The following is an 18,127-nucleotide window of genomic DNA, read 5'->3' on the forward strand; positions in this document are numbered from 1 at the left end:
CCGGTACTCCGCCGAAGGGGGCTTGAATCACGGAGGGCCTCTACATCAATCTTGATGCCCTTCCGATGATTTGTGAGTAGTTTACCACAGACCTACGGGTCCATAGCTAGTAGCTAGATGACTTCTTCTCTCTCTCTCTTTGATCTTCAATACAATGTTCTCATCGATGTTTTTGGAGATCTATTCGATGTAATCTTCTTTTGCGATGCGTTTGTTGAGATCCAATGAATTGTGAATTTATGATCAGATTATCTATACATATTATTTGAGTCTTTTCTGAACTCTTTTATGCATGATTAAGATAGCTTTGTATTTCTCTCCAATCTATTGTTTTGATTTGGCCAACTAGATTGATTTTTTCTTGCCATGAGAGAGGTGCTTTGTAATGGGTTCAATCTTGCGGTGCTTATTCCTAGTGACAGAAGGGACATGACACGTATTTGTATTGTTGCTATTAAGGATAAAAGGTGTTTTTTTTTCATATTTATTGGATCTATCCATCTACATCATGTCATCTTGCTTAAGGCGTTACTCCGTTCTTGTTAACTTAATACATTAGATGCATGCTGGATAGCGGTCGATGTGTGGAGTAATAGTAGTAATGCAGATAGGAGTCGATCTACTTGTCATAGACGTGATGCCTATATTCATGATCACTGCCTTAGATATCGTCATAACTTTGTGTTTTTCTATCAATTGCTCAACAATAATTTGTTTATCCACCATATGCATTCTTTCAAGAGAGAAGAGTCTAGTGAAAACTATGGCCCCGGGTCTATCTTATATCATATTATTTTCAAATCTATAAAATCAAAAACCCAAAAATACATTGTTGTAATTTATTTACCTTTAATTTATTTTGCATTTTATTTATCTTTTATACCTATATCTATCAGATCTCATCCTTACAAGTCACCCTAAAGGGATTGACAACCCCTTTTATCGCATTGGGTGAAAGTATTTGTTTGTTTGTGTAGGTGCAATCATTGGTGACATGTGTGTTCCTCCTGCTAGATTGATACCTTGATTCTCACCTGAGGGAAATACTTATCTCTACTTTGCTGCATCACCATTTCCTCTTCAAGGGAAAAAAAACCAACGCAAGCTCAAGAAGTAGCAGTAAATCACTTACCTGTAAAAGTACAATGTTACATATTGAAAATGAACCAGAAAAGTCAAGTAATGAATGGCTCGAGTTCATATAAGACATAACCATTAATTGGATAACAGACTCCCAACCCACGAATGTCCTGACTAACCCATGCTATTCATATAAGATATAAACATAAGCAAACAATAGAGACATTATCACCGAACTTATCTAAATGATATGCTCTTACTTCTATTATTTCCCTTCAAATTGACAAGCAACACATATGGCTTACGGGCTAGATAAAACTCTTAATATCGTGTACTTGCACTTTAATTCTACTGACAAACGTAGCATTAATACTCTCAAAATGTGCATACTAAATTATAATAAAATCTTTATATTTCTTACCGATGAAACTAAGATGTTGGAAGGAGAAAGGCAACCAGTAAATGGGTGAGACATGTTCATCTCGCATATTGAGATTTAGGAAGTGATGGAACAATATCAAACAATTTGAGATTAGGCCAAAGGGTCACATCAGTGCAATTTCATACGTATATCATATAATTCATTTGCACCAAACTACCACTTACATCGTGGAGAAATTATTAGTTATATACTGTATAAATAAAACGATACCATGTAAATTTTCTAGTTTGTGCGGCCATTGAATGTACTGGAAATGAGCGGCGGCGCAATTGGGAGCACGACATATCAGCAGAATGACATACCCTCATTTCATTATCTCTCAGTAAAAATTAGGATTAAGTATGTCATTGAATTGGAAAAGGTACTCCCTCCGGTCATTTTTACTTTGCGTATTAGGTTTGGGTCAAGTCAAACTTTGCAAAGTTTGACCAAATATATATTTAAAAATATCAACATTTACCATGCCAAATATATATTCCATGAAACTACATTTCGTAATGATTCTAAGAATATTGATTTGACATTGTAATTCTTGATACTTTTTTCTATAGGTTTGGTCAAATTAGAGATGCTTTGACTTCAGACAAAACTTATATGCAGACTAAAAAGGATCGGAGGGAGCATAAAGAAAAATCAAGAATACGTTACGAGGTCAACGCGTACAATACACGAATAAGATAAGATGTTGTGTGCTACGTGCAACCTAACAGGGTTGCACACGCGCTTTACGATTTTCGTATCAGATAGTTTCCTCGTACAATGGGCAAGTGTTCAAAGATAAATTGACAACTAAAGTGAGCATGACATTTTCTCTTACCGTCGGTAATCCTATCTTTAATCACAACATCACAATGAGTATTTTCTTAAGCAAAACTAGCTGGTTACTGTTTGAAAAGCATTTAGAGACATTTCTGACAAAAGTATTGGAGTCAGTGAAGATAAAAAGATAATCAGTACTCTATCTGTAAAGAAATATTAAAGCGTTTCACTGCTTTACTGAGGGAGTACAAAACAACTCGAAAAGCAGAATGGGTAAATTTACAAATAAGGCAACTTTTCTGTTCAGAAAAAAAAATTGGTCCGTTGCCACTTGGCTGCCACTGTCAGTCTCGTAGATAACCCTTTGACAAGATCGAGATGCCAGGTAAGCAGTACGGGGCCCCGCAGCCCAGCGGGGAGAGGCACCCAGCGGTGGCCCCAGCTGACAGCGAGTGGACGAGGTCAAGGCAGATCCCGCCGGCCGCCCCCAACTGCCTCCACGCCGAAGTCGTCGCCCGCCCCTCCCCCCTGAAACAAAATCTCTTCCAGAATCGGAGGGGAAAGCATCTGCGAGTTTCGCCCTCGCGCGGGCGGCCGGCGGCGGCGGAGATGGGCTGCTGTAGCAGCCGGAGCTCGGACTCGCCGGCCAGCCGCGTCACGCGCTGGCGCTCCACCGGGATCGTCGCCCTCCGGGACGCCAAACTGAAGGTTGTTATCGCCCACAGCCCCCCTCCCCTTTCCTGTAAATAGACATTTTGGGGGCGTCCATCGTACCAGCGCCCCTGAGTTTCGGATGATTATACGTTGACGGTACGGGCGACGATCCTTTTCTGGGTGATGGTACATCGCCGTTTGATTAACTCATTAACTGGTTGAGTATCTACGGAGGATTCCTATCCTAGGTGGAAGGAAAGCGCAATTTTGCCGATATAAAAGTTAAAAGCATGCCATCCTATGTGGTGATGCACTAAAACTTGGAACTGTGTTGCTTTTCTTTTGTCTGAAATATCTTTTTAGCTGATGACACGATAAACTTTGCACCTTTAATCGCTGGTTTCGTCATTATGATGAAGGAAATGCAACCTTAGGAAGATTATCATACTTGCCACACCAAAATTAAGCATTCTAGGAGCTCTAGAGTACTGTTAAAGGTATGCCTAGAAGTGTTTACGAATAACTGTCATGCTTTCGACACCTTGATGTGTACCGATGTTACTGCTGCAAGCCTGCGACGATGTAATTCTCAGTTAACATTTTTTAAAATCAAAAGGCTATCTGACAGCTTCATTGATAGATGATGAGAAAATACGATGTTACAAACTACAGGTAAGCACCTGTAGCTTGAAAGCAGATGAAACCAAAATGGTGAGGTTAACAAGGTAAGCACTAGTTGTTTCACCCAGCCACACAGAGGCCCCAATTGTGTTGGCAGGTGTCGTGCCCTGGCCAACAGCCGGGCGTTTGCCTCGTCTTTTTTATTTTTAATTCTTGGAAACCACATTGATGGAAGCTTCTTTTGCTTGAATTATACGCCTGCTTCTCTGCTCGAAACATCCCACACTACAAGCATTAACAGGAACAAGAGCGCTTACCGCCAGTTGAAATTAGCTCATCAATTAGGGAGGCAAACCTCCAGGATACCAGGTAATTTTCCCTGAAGGAGTGAAGCCGTCATAGCAGCACTAGCTTGTCCCATAACTGCCACTCCAATTGGTTTCTAGCACACAGGTGGGTAAACAGTTTTTGGATGCTTAGAGGGCATATATAGGTGCTGGGCTATTGGCTTGCTAGGAGCCGGTCTGCTGTCAGAGTCCAATTTTCTAACCACGGACGCCACTCTGCTGATGCCCAGACCTTCGAAATCTCAGCTTCGCATTAAGCCTAGGAACTGAATTTTGTATGGCGAAGATGATGATTAGTACCCGCATGTGCGTGAAGTGTGAACTTCCAACAGAAGGTGGTATGGGTGGTGTCTCTGTCGAGCGCTACCTTCTGTACCGCTGTACATGGCCTTCTGAAATCCAGCAAGGAGCCAGAAGACACGCGGCTCCTTAGGTCAGCAGCACAAGGGCTATTTGTCCAGGTGTCATGGATTTTGGTGTTTTTTCTCTCTCCTTTGTGTGTGTGCGAGTGCGCCGGGGGGGGGGGGGGGGGGGGGGGGGGGGGGGGGGGGGGGCTTGATATCGTTACTGGTTCACTAAGTGAAATCCATATGGTGCTTACTCAGTTGTTTGTCCTTGTATAAATATTTCCTATTAGATAGTTCTCATATTTCAAATATTTAGCATATAAGTGAACTTATTATGTCTACATGAAAAAGGGTGCCTTTCTGCATTTCTTACTGTAACATTGCACTTCTCTTCCAGAGTTACTTAATATCATTCCATGCAGGTGGTACCACAGGAAGTTCTGCAAGTGGGAAATTCCCTTAGAACTCTGGATTTGACAAATAACAAGATAGGTAATCAGAATTTTTAAGTAGTTATCTCCATTCAGGGTGATAGGCATTAATGCTTGGTATTGTCTCACTTTCTTGTACTTAGTCAGAAAGAAACTGGTTGGAAGTTATATGACATTTATTTTTCACTTCACAATGTGAGAAAGTGCTATATTTCAAGCCAACTTGCTACAATTGGACCCTTTATTTTCTTGCATTTCTTTTTCTACCAGTTTGTGGATACAATTTATCCAAAACCCGTGCTGGGCTGAATTCCCTGTTCTGAATAAGCTGTCTTGCCTGAAACTGCATAAGCTCTTTTCATTGATGTTTGTATAATTGTATTTCTCTTGAGCAATGACAATTCTTTCTTTTCGTTTTGCAGTTGAGGTTCCCCAGGAAGTTGGTACCATTGTGAATATGCAAAGACTGGTAAGCATTCTTAGTAAAAAATGTCTTGGATTTTTTTAGAGATGTGTATTTGCAAGCAACGGTTCTTCCATTTGTTCATTCTCAGTAATGGCGGCTTGATAGTGATGTTTTCTCCTCTTGTTCCTGTAGGTTTTGGCTGGTAATTTGATTGAAAACATTCCAGCTAATATTGGATACCTGCGGAACCTTAAAATCCTCACGCTTGACAGAAATAGGATCACTGTCTTGCCTGAAGAATGTTAGTTCATACATCCTATCTATATTTTTTGTAAGAATGGAAGTGAAACAAGCAAAGTATTACCATAGGTTTATTATTTTATTATTACATAACAAAGGTGGCCTAGGTTCTAATCTAAAACCTTGCCCTAACAAGGAGTTAGTACAGAGTTATGACTTTCATAACATTATTCTACCAACTTTTGTTTCCATTTTCTCACATGATCTTTTTTTCGATTCAGTGGGTTCTCTATCAAATCTTCAGCAGCTTACAGTTTCTCAGAATTCTTTGCTGTGCCTACCTAAAAGTGTTGGAGATTTGTGCAATGTAAGTTTTTTATTTGGTTCAATATGCCAGACTTAGCCTATCTCTGCAAAAGACTTGTTTTCAAGCACAAAAGGAATGTCTAATTTCCGAAAATCATAAAGATGCAGTCAGTATTGAGTTTTGTTTCACAACAGAAGTATTCTTTGTTTTCTGTCTAGTCAAATAAGTTAATTTTATGAAATGATTCAGTCTGCATTTCATCATTTTGTGTCACCATTAAATGTTCAAAAGCGTTTTTTTTGTAATGGTCAATGCCCTAGTGTTATCCTTTTTTGGCATTGTGGAGCTATGTGGTGTTGTTGTCAATGGCTTACCATCATTTTGTGTTTGACTGATGCAGATGCTGCTACTCAATGTATCTGATAACAAACTAAATGCCCTTCCCGAATCAATAGGAGGCTGCAAGTCCCTCGAAGAATTGCAGGCTAATGGTAAACCCGCTTGTTTCTGCAATACTACTACTAGTCCTATATAATTTGAGTTTCCTGTTCTCCGCTTTTTGCTTGCACTAGTAATCGTGGCCAGGCAAGGTACGTTCCGACTAATACATAGCACAAGAAACATGGAAATGGTACAGCTTCCATAATTTGTCAATACGTGATATAAGAAACATAAAAATGATACGATTTCGATAATTGTCCATACAAAATGGACAATGTACATCTGTACCTAATAATTTCAACACTTCACAATATATACAAAAAAGAAAAATATAGAACTGGAGAAGGGACAGGCACCAGTCACAGCAAAGAAACCAATACTAAATCAACATTTGGCACAGAGATCATCGACATTACCTTCGACATTTGGCACAGAGATCATCGATATTACCTTCTCAGAGCCTGAAAGTGGTATGGATCAGCTCGACTAGCTGTGCTTTGGATGAATGAAAGAATAATAGATAATAAGATTTCTATATGTTTGCCTCCAGTTAATTAACTTAAGATTTGCTTACTTTCATTATTGTCATGTTAATGGCTGTATGTTTTTTATTATCTTTTCTTTCATGAAATTAAGGACTTGTACCATTTATATAAATGAGATGTCCAGAAATGTAAATGTTGATTTAGTAATGATTACCATGCTGTGAATGTTATCTTGCCTTCTCGTCTACAAATGTTCAGGACTTTAAATGTCGATGTAGTAATGATTACTATGCTATGAATGTTATCTTGCCTTCTTGTCTACAAATATCCAGAAGTTATCGATTTAGTAGTGATTACCATTTGCTAGTCTGCAAATAATTTACGGTTGTAAAATCACTATTTCTTAGGATAATGCTGTTCGGCTTTATGTGTTGAGCAAAGCTACCTCTGGCTAACCTTCATGCTAAATAATATTCAGGAAATACAATCGAAGATGTGCCCTCATCAATTTGCAACCTTGCTTGCCTCAAATCTATATCATTGAATGGAAACAAAATTCGTCAGGTATGTGCCAGTGAATTTATTTGGCAACTTTGACTATCTTGTGCACTTTATGTACATATTTGTCCATGCCATTATGAAACAAGAAGCAATTAAGGAGCCATCCATCCTCAAAACTCTTTTTTTGGCTGCAGCTTCCCCCAAACTTGCTGAAGGATTGCAAGGCTCTTCAGAACTTGTCACTGCACAGCAACCCAATCTCGATGGACCAGTTTCAGCAAGTTAGTGACATGAGGGCACGACAGATTCCTGCAACTGAATCAACACTATTTTAATTTTAATTTTAATTTTAATCCTAATTCCCTTTCTCGTCTGTTGCAGATGGATGGATTCGGGGAATTTGAAGCGCGCAGAAGGAAGAAGTTTGACAAGCAGATTGATTCAAATGTGATGATGGGCTCCACAGCCCTGGACGAAGGCATTGATTTACGCTAGTTTTGCGGCAAAATTCAAGTGAACTTGTTTTTTCTTCATTAGTTGGAAGTAACTGTAAACTTTGTATATATCAGTCTCCCCACAATCTGATTCGGTAAAGAAATCAATAAATACAGAACATACAAAAATGAGTAGACTGTCTCTTTCATGTGAATCTACAGTCGTTGACTATCAGCATATTATGTACTCTCATGTCTAAGCCTACACCATCTTATTATGCTACTTTCGGTGGCAGCAAAGATTTGTCTGCTTGAAAATGAGCAGAGAGGGCTTTGCAAAGCTCCCCTCTCAAGTCTCAAGTAGCAGTTACAAGTGAGAAGCCAAGAATTAAACTATCGTCCAGCAGTCGTGTTAATTTGGAGCTCACAATACATAGGCAGCCCACCACCGGAGCTCGACACGTAAGGGCAAAAGACTGGTGCCGTCTTTCTACACACGTGAATAAAGCAGGAGGAATCTGTTGTTACATCGTTGCTATATGATCGATTCACATCTGATAAGAGAGGGCAGAGGCAAGGAGGAGGAGGAAGAAGAAGAAGAAGAAGCAGAGGGTTTTGCTACGACTACGATGGAAGAGGAGAAGGCCTTTCCCAGTGACTCGTCAGGTTTCGAGTTCTTCATCATCATGCTCTCCAATTCCTTGAAGAAACTGGTACGTATCTGGGTTCTACACCGTGATCCTTGGTCATTGGTCTCTGGGTTTGGTTTGGTTGGTTGGTTCACCACTTGTTCAATTTCAACCGCTGCTTGACCTACGTCGTCGCAGAGGATGCCAGACAAGTTCGCCAAGGTGCTCGCCGGCCGCGAGCCCCGGGAAGTGAAGCTGCGGGAGGCCGGCAGCGGGCGCCGCAGCCTGTGGGACGTGAAGGTGGTGCTGGACGCCGACGGCCACACATACCTAGGGCGCGGCTGGGAGCGGTTCGCCCGCGCGCACGACCTGCGGCTCGGCTACTTCCTCGTCTTCAGCTACGACGGCGACGCCGTGCTCACCGTGAAGGTGTTCGACGTGAGCATGTGCCGCAGGCACTACAAGCACCACGACGACGACGATGCCAGTGCGCGCCTCTTCTTGCTTTCTTTCTCTTCGTTTGAGTACGGTGGTTGTAACAGGGATGGTTTTCGCATTTGGCCAGGCAGTGGGAGCAGCAGCGACAGTGGCGGCAGCAGCTCGGCGGAGGTGGAGGTCGACGACGCTCCGACGTCGCAGTTCACGGTCAGGCTGAGCGGCTGCCACTTCCTCGAGAAGCAGCAGCAGTATCTGGTGAGAGCTAGCATCTTTCTTATGTGCTAGCAGCAACTAATTTCGGGGTGCGTGGATCATTTGGGTGCAGAACGTGCCGCTGGAGTTCCATGAGGCGCACGGGTACGCGGAGAGGAGCAAGGTGGTGCTGCGGATGAGCGGCAAGTCGTGGGGCGTGACCCTGAAGCACACCAACCGGGCGGGCGGCAAGACCCGGTCGTCCTTCAGGTACGGGTGGCACCAGTTCCTGGTGGACAACCGCCTCACCGTCGGCGACACCTGCTTCTTCCGCGCGCTCCGCGCTGGCGGCGAGGACCACGAGCTCAAGGTGCAGGTCCGCATGCTGGACGGCACCTTCGTGGAATGATCAGCCGGCCGTGTTGGCGTGCTCATCACCGGCATGCATGGCACAATGATCAGGACAATGGAGTTCTTTTTACTTTTTCTAGTAGTTGTTTGAAGCTTTCGGGTATGTTCTGAAACCTGGATCAGTGCCTTCTGATGCTAGTAGCAGCAGAGTAACTAGTTAGAGAATAAACCGCCTGACTCTGTGCCTCCTCGATCGTGTGTGCAAAGAGGATGAGATTGTTCGCTTAATTTCTTGTTTGAAATTGTCATCTTTGTGCTACAAGGATAAGATTTTCAGTTTCACGTTTACACATGCATGGCTTGCTTTGCCTACACAACGACTTCATGCTCTAAACTGAGGCCATCTTACTGACGATATGGGTTTACAAGAGATGGAGAAGAATCTGAACTTCGTCGTGCAACGAAGAAAAAGAAGAAGAAGAAACCGGCCTCCTCGCTAGCTCACATCCGCATTCAAATCAGGAATCAGGATCCACTTTCGGTGAAGTGAACTGACGCAAACATGAGATGAGGACGGACGGCGACACGACGGCGCCAGTTTGAGTAAAGAGATATGGCTACGGCCAGCTCCTACCTACCTCTCTCGGTCCCTCACGCTTGATCTGATGCCTCAACCACCGCCCCTCACGGACAGGCCGCTTGTCAAGACCCTGCTTCGTTGAACCTGAAGATATCTGACGAACAAGACACCAAGGCCATAACTGAAGAAATAGAAGAGGAAGATAGCGGTTGGCTGGAAACTCGCCAGATCAACGGTCCACGGCAGTGGCGGATCCCTGTTTACCATCCGGCACACTGTAACAGTTTACTGAAGCCTGTCATTGCGCTTCAGTTAACAGACCGTGCCGTCATTTCTTTCTCTCCGTAGGGACGGGCATCATCTTCTTCACCAAGTATTGTACCTCAACAATCTCTTCCCGCGAGTCCGGTCTAAGGATACGGAGCGGGAGCATAGTAGACGAAGTAGTAGATCACGTCAAGGTACGGAAAATAAATTGACACAGATAGAGAGGAGTCTTCTTTGTGATGAACTCACGTACAATGATTGCTCTTCATCTAAATATATAGGGGTAGGAGGTGAAGGGATGAGTACCCACTTAACATCAGGTGTGGAGCACTAGAGGGGCTAGGAGATGCGTCACGACTTGGCCTCCAGTCACACCCACACATGGCTCCGGTTTCCCAACACTTCTTGAGTACTTAGCCGTATATCCATGCCTCAAAACTAAAAAAAAATGATGAACACACACAACAATGCCTGCTAATTCTGATTGCCCAATAATGATGCACGCGTCACTCGTCCCTGGAAAAAGAGATGGACGGGTCAGGATTATGTATTGACATGAGCATTCTTTACTGGAGCAATGATGAACGCGTTATTCATGCTGTCTTATGACTTCCCTATCTCAAATCATTTCTGTAGATCATAATCACACTCTTTGTCCAGCATCACTTAGGTCTCCAACCTAACACTGTAGACATCTAGCCTTGCGGGTTGCTTGGCCAGAAAATATACCACCATCACGCGTGAGACCTATTATTTGTTCCCTTCCATTTTGTTGAAAACATCATCAAAACTATCCAAAGTACAATCTAAACAATCCACCAAACTGCACGAGTGATAATTTAACCGACAACGATTGGCTTGAGAAAGAGCCCGGTGATGAGGCTCTTGAGGTCACCACCAAATGTGTAGCCATCCCTACCACCGAGGTATATGACTTCTAGCATCTTTGTCAAGTTTACCACAAGTTGTGCCGCTGGCAATAGTGCTGGTTCTATCTCCATACAAGCCTGGTTCATCATCCTCCACGTGTCCTCAGCCAACGCTGAGATCACTGCCACAACCTCCTCCCCCGCAACGAGGTGCTCCTTCATGTAGCACTCCACGGAGTTGGCCACATCCTTGTTGTTGGTCTTCCCCATCTTGTAAGAAGCGATGTCATTGAGAAAGCGAGTGATCTGCCCGCTTGCGCGGACAATGTTAGGGACATTGACTGCCCAGTCGAACGCCTTCTTGGTTGCTGTGTTGTCCACACCCATGAGCATCACTATGGCCAGTGTGGGGAATCCCAACGACATGTGTGACACCTCTAGGTGCTCCTTGGAGCTGGGGGCATACTTTTCGTTGGACCATTTGGCCTCATGGAGGTAATATTCAGACAATGACTTGATCTGCAACACAGTAACATATGTCAGATATGACGTGGACTTTTACTGAAATATGATGTCACGAGTATATCTTGAAAAATGAAGCTATTGAACTTGATATATTGGATTGGATGCTTTTGATAAGTTTTTACCGCTTCCTCGGCGTAAGATAGACGGTACTTCTCGTGTGGTCCCAAAGTGTCCTCAAACTCTTTGATGTTATCCAGCAATTTGATGTAAAACGTATGCAGATATTCAGGTAGAATAGATGCCGCGCTTCGATCCCATCTACAGTATATCAGGATTTAGGAATCTAAGACAGCGATAAAAGCCAAGATATCGATCACTGCCATTTGATAGTTTGACGAGACTGATTTAAATTTACTTTCACCAGGTTAAGCTTTAGTTCAGTGACATAGTAATAATTGCCCTATATATGTGCACACTAATATTTTGCAAACCTTTGTATAGCTTCATTGAGTTTACAACATTCCTCCAGGGTCGCGTGGACACCGTAGGTGTCATCCATCAGGGATAGCAGACCGAACGTCTTGACAAACATCAGTCGTGTGCGAGAGCTCTCCTCCTCATGGAACACACTGCAGGCCCAGAAATAGTTCTCCACTAGACGATCCCGAGCATAGCTTAGCTTTACATGGTCGTAAAGATCTCTCCACCACCTATAGATTGGACGCATTTTAACCCAAAAAATCATATAATATGTTGGTACATACTAGTAGAAGTTAGCAAGATATACTGCAACAGTCGGTTTCATGGTGTTCCTGGATCGCTGAAGGGAAAGAGGATGCATGCATGGGTAGTCCTGGGTCATGGATGAGATGATGCTATCAACAATAATTATTCAAATGGGGTCACAAATTTGGCTCATTAATGTTAGAGTTGTGTCGAATATTGTGTACAAGGTAGGTTACAGTTGGACTCTGAGTTGTATTATGTTTAGATAGGATATGGAGTCGTGTCCTAGTAGGACACTTGTATCCTAGGCCTCTCATATATAGCGGGGGTAGACACACGATGTAACCTATGCCAACATAATAGCACGGGCATGCGGGGGAGCCGGCGGCGTGTGCCGGCGCCCGGGCGGCCGGGGTGCGGTATTGTGACGGTGTCACGGGGAGGAGCGCCCGTAGTCAGGCCCCGGGGATGTAGCCATGATGGTGAACCTCGTTAACAAATTTCGGTGTCGTGCTCGTGTGATTGCTTGGTCCTCGGTAGATCAACGAAGCGCCTCGGATTTATTCTAACAAGTGGTATCAGAGCAAGGTTTGAGATCGAGGAGACTCATGTTGATCTAGAGGAAGTATCAAGTTTGAGATGCAGCTGGCTGCGGTGGCCGGTGTGGTTCTCGACGAGATTGGATCAGCGGAAGGTTACGCGCGTTGCGGCAGTAGAGACGTGTGGCGATCGGATTGATCGGGCGAGCGTACAGGAGCGCGTGCATGAAGGGACGGTGCGCCGCACGGGCAGGCAAGCAGCAGGTCGGTTGATTCCATCGATGGGAGCTGCGGAAGCCCCGTGTGTGGGCAGCTGCCCCAGGTGCGCACGGCTGCAGGCGGGCGAACCGAAGCCAACGCGGCTTGTGGGCATGGGCCTAGGACGTGCCAAGCTGGCCCTGGTGGTTAGTTGTGTGCGTGCTTGATGGGCTAGGCCCTTGTGTAGTGCTGATATGATGTGCAACACAGGAGAGGTGAGATCTGTTTTGGACAAAAAGAGGACCAAGTCCTCGTGTGACAGAGAGAGGCAGGATCAAATCAAATTGGTGAAGAAAATTACGTGGTAATACACCAGGAGAGCATGGGCACGGGCAAAGCAATAGCTAGCATCAAGGATTGAGCTAAGGATATTTTTCACACGGTCAGCTATACAAAGAACCATGGCACCAATGGGTACTTGGTTTGAGGTGAAGAAGTTCAACGGGACAGGAAACCTTGCGTTATGGCAGACAAGGATGAAAAATTTGTTGGTGCAATAGGGATGCTTGAAGGCGTTGCAGGAAGTCAGGTCAGCTGAGAAGGAATAATCACGCGATGGACGGAAATTCTTGGAAGACGATTTGGGAGCCTCGAGCGTGTCATGCAGTCGAACAAGTTCGGCTGGGTCGGACTGGACAGTCTGATGGATCGACGCAAGTCGGTTGATATAGAAGACGGTGGTGAGAGCGGCGGCGACGACATAGAAGCGTGATGCCGATGGTGACCGACTTCTGGGCGTGGAAACACGCGGCACAGGCCCGAGGCTTGTGTGGCTTCGACAAGACTATGGCGCAGGATCGATTCAAGACGGTGCACATGAGAGCTTGAAGTCGACGGGGCGCGGGGTGAACTGATCATCTACCATGGAGTCATGTTGAAGGTGGAGCTGGATTGAGGGGCTGCGATGTAATGATCCAGGGAATCAAAGCCTATTCAACAAGGGGGAAAAGCGAGTGGCACGCAGTTCGGACTGGAGCCCAGTGGTCTGATGGAAGCGTGAAACTCGTCATCGGTCGGTGATGATCGATGGTACTCTGCAGTGGAGGTTGAGTGGTGTGGGTTCGCGGCCCTTGAGACTCGACCAGGACAGCGGAGGCTCGACGCGGTAATAGCGGCGAGGCGTGCGGTATGCACGGGGCATGGAGACGGGCCAGGGCTCTGGTGGTCATACATGTGGTGAGACAACTGCGAATTTGACTCGGGATGACTACAAGCAACGGTGATTCCTTCATGTTTCAAACAGGCGGTCAAGAAAGGAGCGGTGATGTTGAGTTCAGGTAACTCTTATGTGTGACACCCAATATATGAGTTGTTCACTTTCACGCAGGTCAGTGATCAGTGTGTGATGGCGTTGGACTGATGCTCTGGAAGTTGGGAGCACAAACTAGAGTAATAAGGAACTTAATTTTGCTCGAGTGTTGACTGTGGTCAAGAAAAGGAGGGACTACAAGTTGCGGGTGGAGTCATATGGAGTCTTTGGAGTAGCAGCGGTACTCATGGGATAAGCTCAAGTCCAATGTACATGGAAATTTGACGCATTGGCGAATTCAAGATGGTGAAGAATATTCGCCAAGGTGGAGTTTGTTAGAGTTGTGTTGAATATTGTGTACAAGGTAGGTTATAGTTGGACTCTGAGTTGTATTGTGTTTAGATAGGATATGGAGTCGTGTCCTAGTAGGACACTTGTATTCTAGGCCTCTCATATATAGCGGGGGTAGACACACGATGTAACCTATGCCAACATAATAGCACGGGAACGCGGGGGAGCCGGCGGCGTGTTCCGGCGCCCGGGCGGCTGGGGTGCGGTATTGTGACGGTGTCACGGGGAGGAGCGACCGTAGTCAGGCCCCGGGATATAGCCATGATGATGAACCTCGTTAACAAATTTCGGTGTCGTGCTCATGTGATTGCTTGGTCCTCGGTAAATCAACGGAGCGCCTCGGATTTATTCTAACAATTAACTAGATTAGTGCTGAACTCGTCGTTTTTGCTTTTCAAACTATGTTTAAATTTTTACATTTGAACTTCTATAACATGGTACATGTATGTTATGTTTACGTACTAAATTATTTTCACGCATTTTCGAAAAGTTGTCGAGTGTTTGTTCGATCGCCGGTGCACTGGTTTCACCACAAGGGCGGTGCACCGGCCGGATATGTCACTCTTTTGGAGCCACTAGGTGTGGTCTTTTTCATGTTTTTTCGTACTCCTTTTACCCCCTCTCTTCATATGAGAGGGAGGGACCATGTTAAAATTGCTTAGGAATTAAAGATAATATCTTCCTCATCTAAGTGGATTGATGTTTTCATATGTATATGTTGCTCTAGAAAGGCGCAACTTTGATTTAAGTTGCACTTTTTCTGAAATCGAATTATTTGGTATAAGAAAATCTCAAGTAGGCTTCCCTCGCCAAAAAAAAAAAAAACTCAAACAGACTTCCGCGCCAAAAAAAAAAACTCAACCAGACTTACAGTTAGCAAAACCATTAAGGATGAGAAAAACTACAAGGAAGAAATGGGAAAAAATGTCAACTTACAAAGATAGAGCCTTGAGCTCCTTGAGGTGAAGGGACCTGACCAGCTCGAAATCAAGCTTGGAGAGCTCCAACAGCGGTCCGCTGTTTAACTCCACCTGCTCATACTCCCTTATGTAGTTCATTGTTTCCAGCCGCCCCACTGTCCGTGGGAGAGGGATGTCGAGGGCACGTGAGACTTGTTCCGCCATTGGTGGCCTAAGCTTGTTTCTCAATACCTCGAGGTGGTACCTCGAGAAGACGATGACATCGTTTAGTGTGTCCTCGCTAGGTGTCGCCATATGCGCTGCATTGTAAAGGCTCAGCAGGCTCACCGGGTCATTGCGTAGGCTCGGGCTGAAATTTCCAGTCTCGTCCTTGAACTTGTCAAATATATCTGTATGCATTTATGCAAGCTTCATCATATTATATAGTTCAGCTTTTGCATGTTTTCAATGGTACATACCCCCCCCCCCTCAAAATTACTTGAAGTTTTAGGTTTGTTCGAAGTTGAACTTGTTTAAGTTTCACTAACTTTATAGAAGAGTGTGCTAAGATCTACAACACCAAGTGACCGAGATATACTTTATAATCTGATGAGACTAAGTTGGTGTTTTATATTTAATAGACACTCTCTCCGTCCGGAAATACTTGTCGGAGAAACTGATAAAAATTGATGTAGTTACTATGTAAAGATTTGATCAAATTTAAAGAAGTTTAACTTCGGAGTTATGACAAAGGTAGAACTTCAACTAATATGGAACAGCGACATTATATAGCATCATGATGTATGCCTTAATTTGTGATGTTAGCAAGACACGTAATTTATCAATTGATTCCTACCATGTTTCTTCAGATCGAAGAGCAAATAAATCCTAGAACAAACATAAGATAAAATGACAGGTTGAAGATGTTGGGTTGATCTAAGCAACAAAAGTGCAATTTCCGAATCTTGAAGCTCTGTGAAAAATTGTACCTTCTAGACATAAATTTAGAGTGGCATTGAGATCACTGAACTTCTCATCATATATCATTTGCTTGTCTTTATATATATATATATATATATATATATATATATATATATATATATATATATATATATATTTGTTGGGTAGAATACTTCTTGTTTTTCTTTTTCTCGGGAGAGAGCACTTCATGTCTATAGATAGAAAATATACTCCCCCCATCCAGAAATACTTGTAGTAGAAATGGATACATTAATTTCTTGACGGAGGGAGTATATACCTGCAGATACCCAGAAGCCATGCTGCCTAAGTAGACGAAACCGAAGAGCGGCGACGTGGAGGTCGTGGGGGGAGGTAGTTCCATGCTCGGGCTCCTCGTTCAGGATGCGCCGTAAGGCGGTGCCGATCTCGCCGCGGAAGTGGTAGTCGATGCCGAGTCGCTCGAGCGTTTCCACCAGTGTGACCACATCAGCCACGCTCCTGTCCTCACCGTCCTCGAACAGGCCGCGCACTTGGTCCTTGAGCTGTTCCGCCCTCTCGCGCATGCTCCTCTCCAAGCTCTACACATCACGCAGATCACACACGTAGATTAGAGAGAGAGAGAGAGAGAGAGAGAGAGAGAGAGAGAGAGAGAGAGAGAGAGAGACGGCGACCCATCTGAGAGTGTATGACTGACGAGGCGACATGCGTGCCTGACCTGTGAGAGGGGAGGGTTGTAGGTGACGAAGAAGTCGCCCCACACGCAGGGCTCGAAGGCGCCCATCTCCTGCTTGCCAGGATCAGCGGTAGCAGCAGGCTTGCTCGCAGCCATGTATGCCCGTATCAGCTCGTATATGCCAACCGGCAGGCTAGAGATATTCAGTTGCACTGGTTAATGCTTAATTCATTAACCAGTAGTGCTTGCTCTATTGGCGTGTATATATCTTGTGTGCATGCTCTTCCTAGCAATCGAGTCTCCTATTTATAGAGCAAGCATTGACAAGTTGAGCACATCGACAAGTTGCACACTGGAACACTGCAAGCCTTGTGTCATTTGTGTGAACAGGGGGAGAAGAGAAGTGAAGCAAATATTGGATTCTCATCCATGCCAATTATTACTCCCAAATAGACCAGAGTGAGCATGTGAAAAACACCTTATCACAGATCGATGCGCGTACGCAAGTGCACAGATTTCCAAAGCTGGCCGTGGTAGCTGACATGATGGTATGGGAGATGGAGAGCTGGACTCTAGTTGGTTCGACGGTGTCCCCATTTGGCAAATTGCTCTCCCAGTCTGGCTGACCAAGAAGCTACGTGCGTACGATGGGCGACTCATTGGTCATTGTTCATACCGTGTCGGAGTCGGAGGACACATGAGTTCTGTGAGATACGTCCAGGGAAAAGGGATGCCACAGTTTGATCTGATCACATGTTTTGTTGGCACCCTCTGCCAACAGGATTGTAAGATTAATGCAATCCTTTTCTTTCGCAAAAAAAAACCCACATGTTTTGTTATGTTTACCACATATTTCAGTCTAATCCGCGGCACCATGGGTTGCTAGTCCATTTCTTTCAGGTATTCTGGCTGACAATCAAGGAGGGCATCCTTGCTCTGTTTCGGGAGTTTTTCCAGGGTTTTCAGGATTATCTCGCTAATTCCTAAGGTTCTGGGCGCGGATCGTTACTATGGGGTACGCCAGTAGGGCGAGTCTTATAGCTCCCAGGTTTACCCATTAGAATCAACCGCCTTCATCAAAGGACGGTTCATTCTGGATTGGATCGCCGTTCTTCATGAGGTTATCCATGAAGTCAAGATAAAGGGGCTTAAAGCTGTTCTGTTCAAGATTGACTTCATAAAGCTT

At 44.5% G+C, this 18,127-nt stretch overlaps 3 protein-coding genes across 7 annotated transcripts; 2 read left to right on the forward strand and 1 right to left on the reverse strand.

Annotated features, from left to right (window-relative positions):
- The first annotated feature begins 2,734 nt into the window (after positions 1–2,734).
- Positions 2,735–7,710, forward strand: LOC125552524 (plant intracellular Ras-group-related LRR protein 7). Of its 2 annotated transcripts, none has more exons than XM_048716119.1 (9): positions 2,735–2,989; positions 4,673–4,742; positions 5,104–5,150; positions 5,280–5,289; positions 5,609–5,694; positions 6,035–6,125; positions 7,039–7,124; positions 7,256–7,342; positions 7,443–7,710. In XM_048716119.1, the coding sequence occupies exons 1-9, from the start codon at positions 2,891–2,893 to the stop codon at positions 7,554–7,556; spliced, it is 690 nt and encodes a 229-aa protein (XP_048572076.1). In that variant the 5' UTR covers positions 2,735–2,890; the 3' UTR covers positions 7,557–7,710. The 2 variants fall into 2 exon arrangements, with proteins under 2 accessions (XP_048572076.1, XP_048572075.1); XM_048716118.1 differs by having other exon boundaries at positions 2,737–2,989; positions 5,280–5,388.
- A 139-nt stretch (positions 7,711–7,849) lies between these two features.
- Positions 7,850–9,453, forward strand: LOC125552525 (B3 domain-containing protein Os03g0212300-like). Of its 3 annotated transcripts, none has more exons than XM_048716122.1 (4): positions 7,850–8,208; positions 8,323–8,611; positions 8,690–8,817; positions 8,888–9,453. In XM_048716122.1, exons 1-4 carry the CDS (start codon positions 8,035–8,037, stop codon positions 9,161–9,163), a joined length of 867 nt encoding a protein of 288 aa, XP_048572079.1. In that variant the 5' UTR covers positions 7,850–8,034; the 3' UTR covers positions 9,164–9,453. The 3 variants fall into 3 exon arrangements, with proteins under 3 accessions (XP_048572079.1, XP_048572080.1, XP_048572077.1); XM_048716123.1 differs by having other exon boundaries at positions 8,690–8,769; XM_048716120.1 differs by having other exon boundaries at positions 8,323–8,817.
- Positions 9,454–10,187: 734 nt separating this feature from the next.
- Positions 10,188–17,202, reverse strand: LOC125552526 (eudesmanediol synthase-like). 2 transcript variants are annotated; one of them, XM_048716124.1, is made up of 6 exons: positions 16,984–17,202; positions 16,567–16,846; positions 15,346–15,718; positions 11,778–11,996; positions 11,469–11,604; positions 10,188–11,340 (listed from the first exon to the last, which is right to left on the reverse strand). In XM_048716124.1, exons 1-6 carry the CDS (start codon positions 17,095–17,097, stop codon positions 10,792–10,794), a joined length of 1,671 nt encoding a protein of 556 aa, XP_048572081.1. In that variant the 5' UTR covers positions 17,098–17,202; the 3' UTR covers positions 10,188–10,791. The 2 variants fall into 2 exon arrangements, with proteins under 2 accessions (XP_048572081.1, XP_048572082.1); XM_048716125.1 differs by lacking the exon at positions 11,778–11,996.
- Between the last annotated feature and the right edge of the window lie 925 nt (positions 17,203–18,127).

This window comes from Triticum urartu, chromosome 4 (genome assembly GCF_003073215.2).
Source record: "Triticum urartu cultivar G1812 chromosome 4, Tu2.1, whole genome shotgun sequence".
Classification (NCBI taxonomy): Eukaryota; Viridiplantae; Streptophyta; class Magnoliopsida; order Poales; family Poaceae; genus Triticum; species Triticum urartu.

Excerpts from the sequence above, each read along its gene's own strand:
- LOC125552524 (XM_048716118.1), top strand. The coding sequence starts at position 2,891 with ATGGGCTGCTGTAGCAGCCGGAGCTCGGACTCGCCGGCCAGCCGCGTC. Across the intron at positions 5,389-5,608 it reads CACTGTCTTGCCTGAAGAAT|TGGGTTCTCTATCAAATCTT; the intron begins GTTAGTTCATAC and ends TTTTCGATTCAG. Across the intron at positions 5,695-6,034 it reads GTGTTGGAGATTTGTGCAAT|ATGCTGCTACTCAATGTATC; the intron begins GTAAGTTTTTTA and ends TGACTGATGCAG.
- LOC125552525 (XM_048716120.1), top strand. The coding sequence starts at position 8,035 with ATGATCGATTCACATCTGATAAGAGAGGGCAGAGGCAAGGAGGAGGAG. Across the intron at positions 8,209-8,322 it reads CCAATTCCTTGAAGAAACTG|AGGATGCCAGACAAGTTCGC; the intron begins GTACGTATCTGG and ends ACGTCGTCGCAG. Across the intron at positions 8,818-8,887 it reads AGAAGCAGCAGCAGTATCTG|AACGTGCCGCTGGAGTTCCA; the intron begins GTGAGAGCTAGC and ends ATTTGGGTGCAG.
- LOC125552526 (XM_048716124.1), bottom strand. The coding sequence starts at position 17,097 with ATGGCTGCGAGCAAGCCTGCTGCTACCGCTGATCCTGGCAAGCAGGAG. Across the intron at positions 11,997-15,345 it reads GAGCTCAAGGCTCTATCTTT|GTGGTGGAGAGATCTTTACG; the intron begins GTAAGTTGACAT and ends TCCAATCTATAG. Across the intron at positions 11,341-11,468 it reads TATCTTACGCCGAGGAAGCG|ATCAAGTCATTGTCTGAATA; the intron begins GTAAAAACTTAT and ends ACTGTGTTGCAG.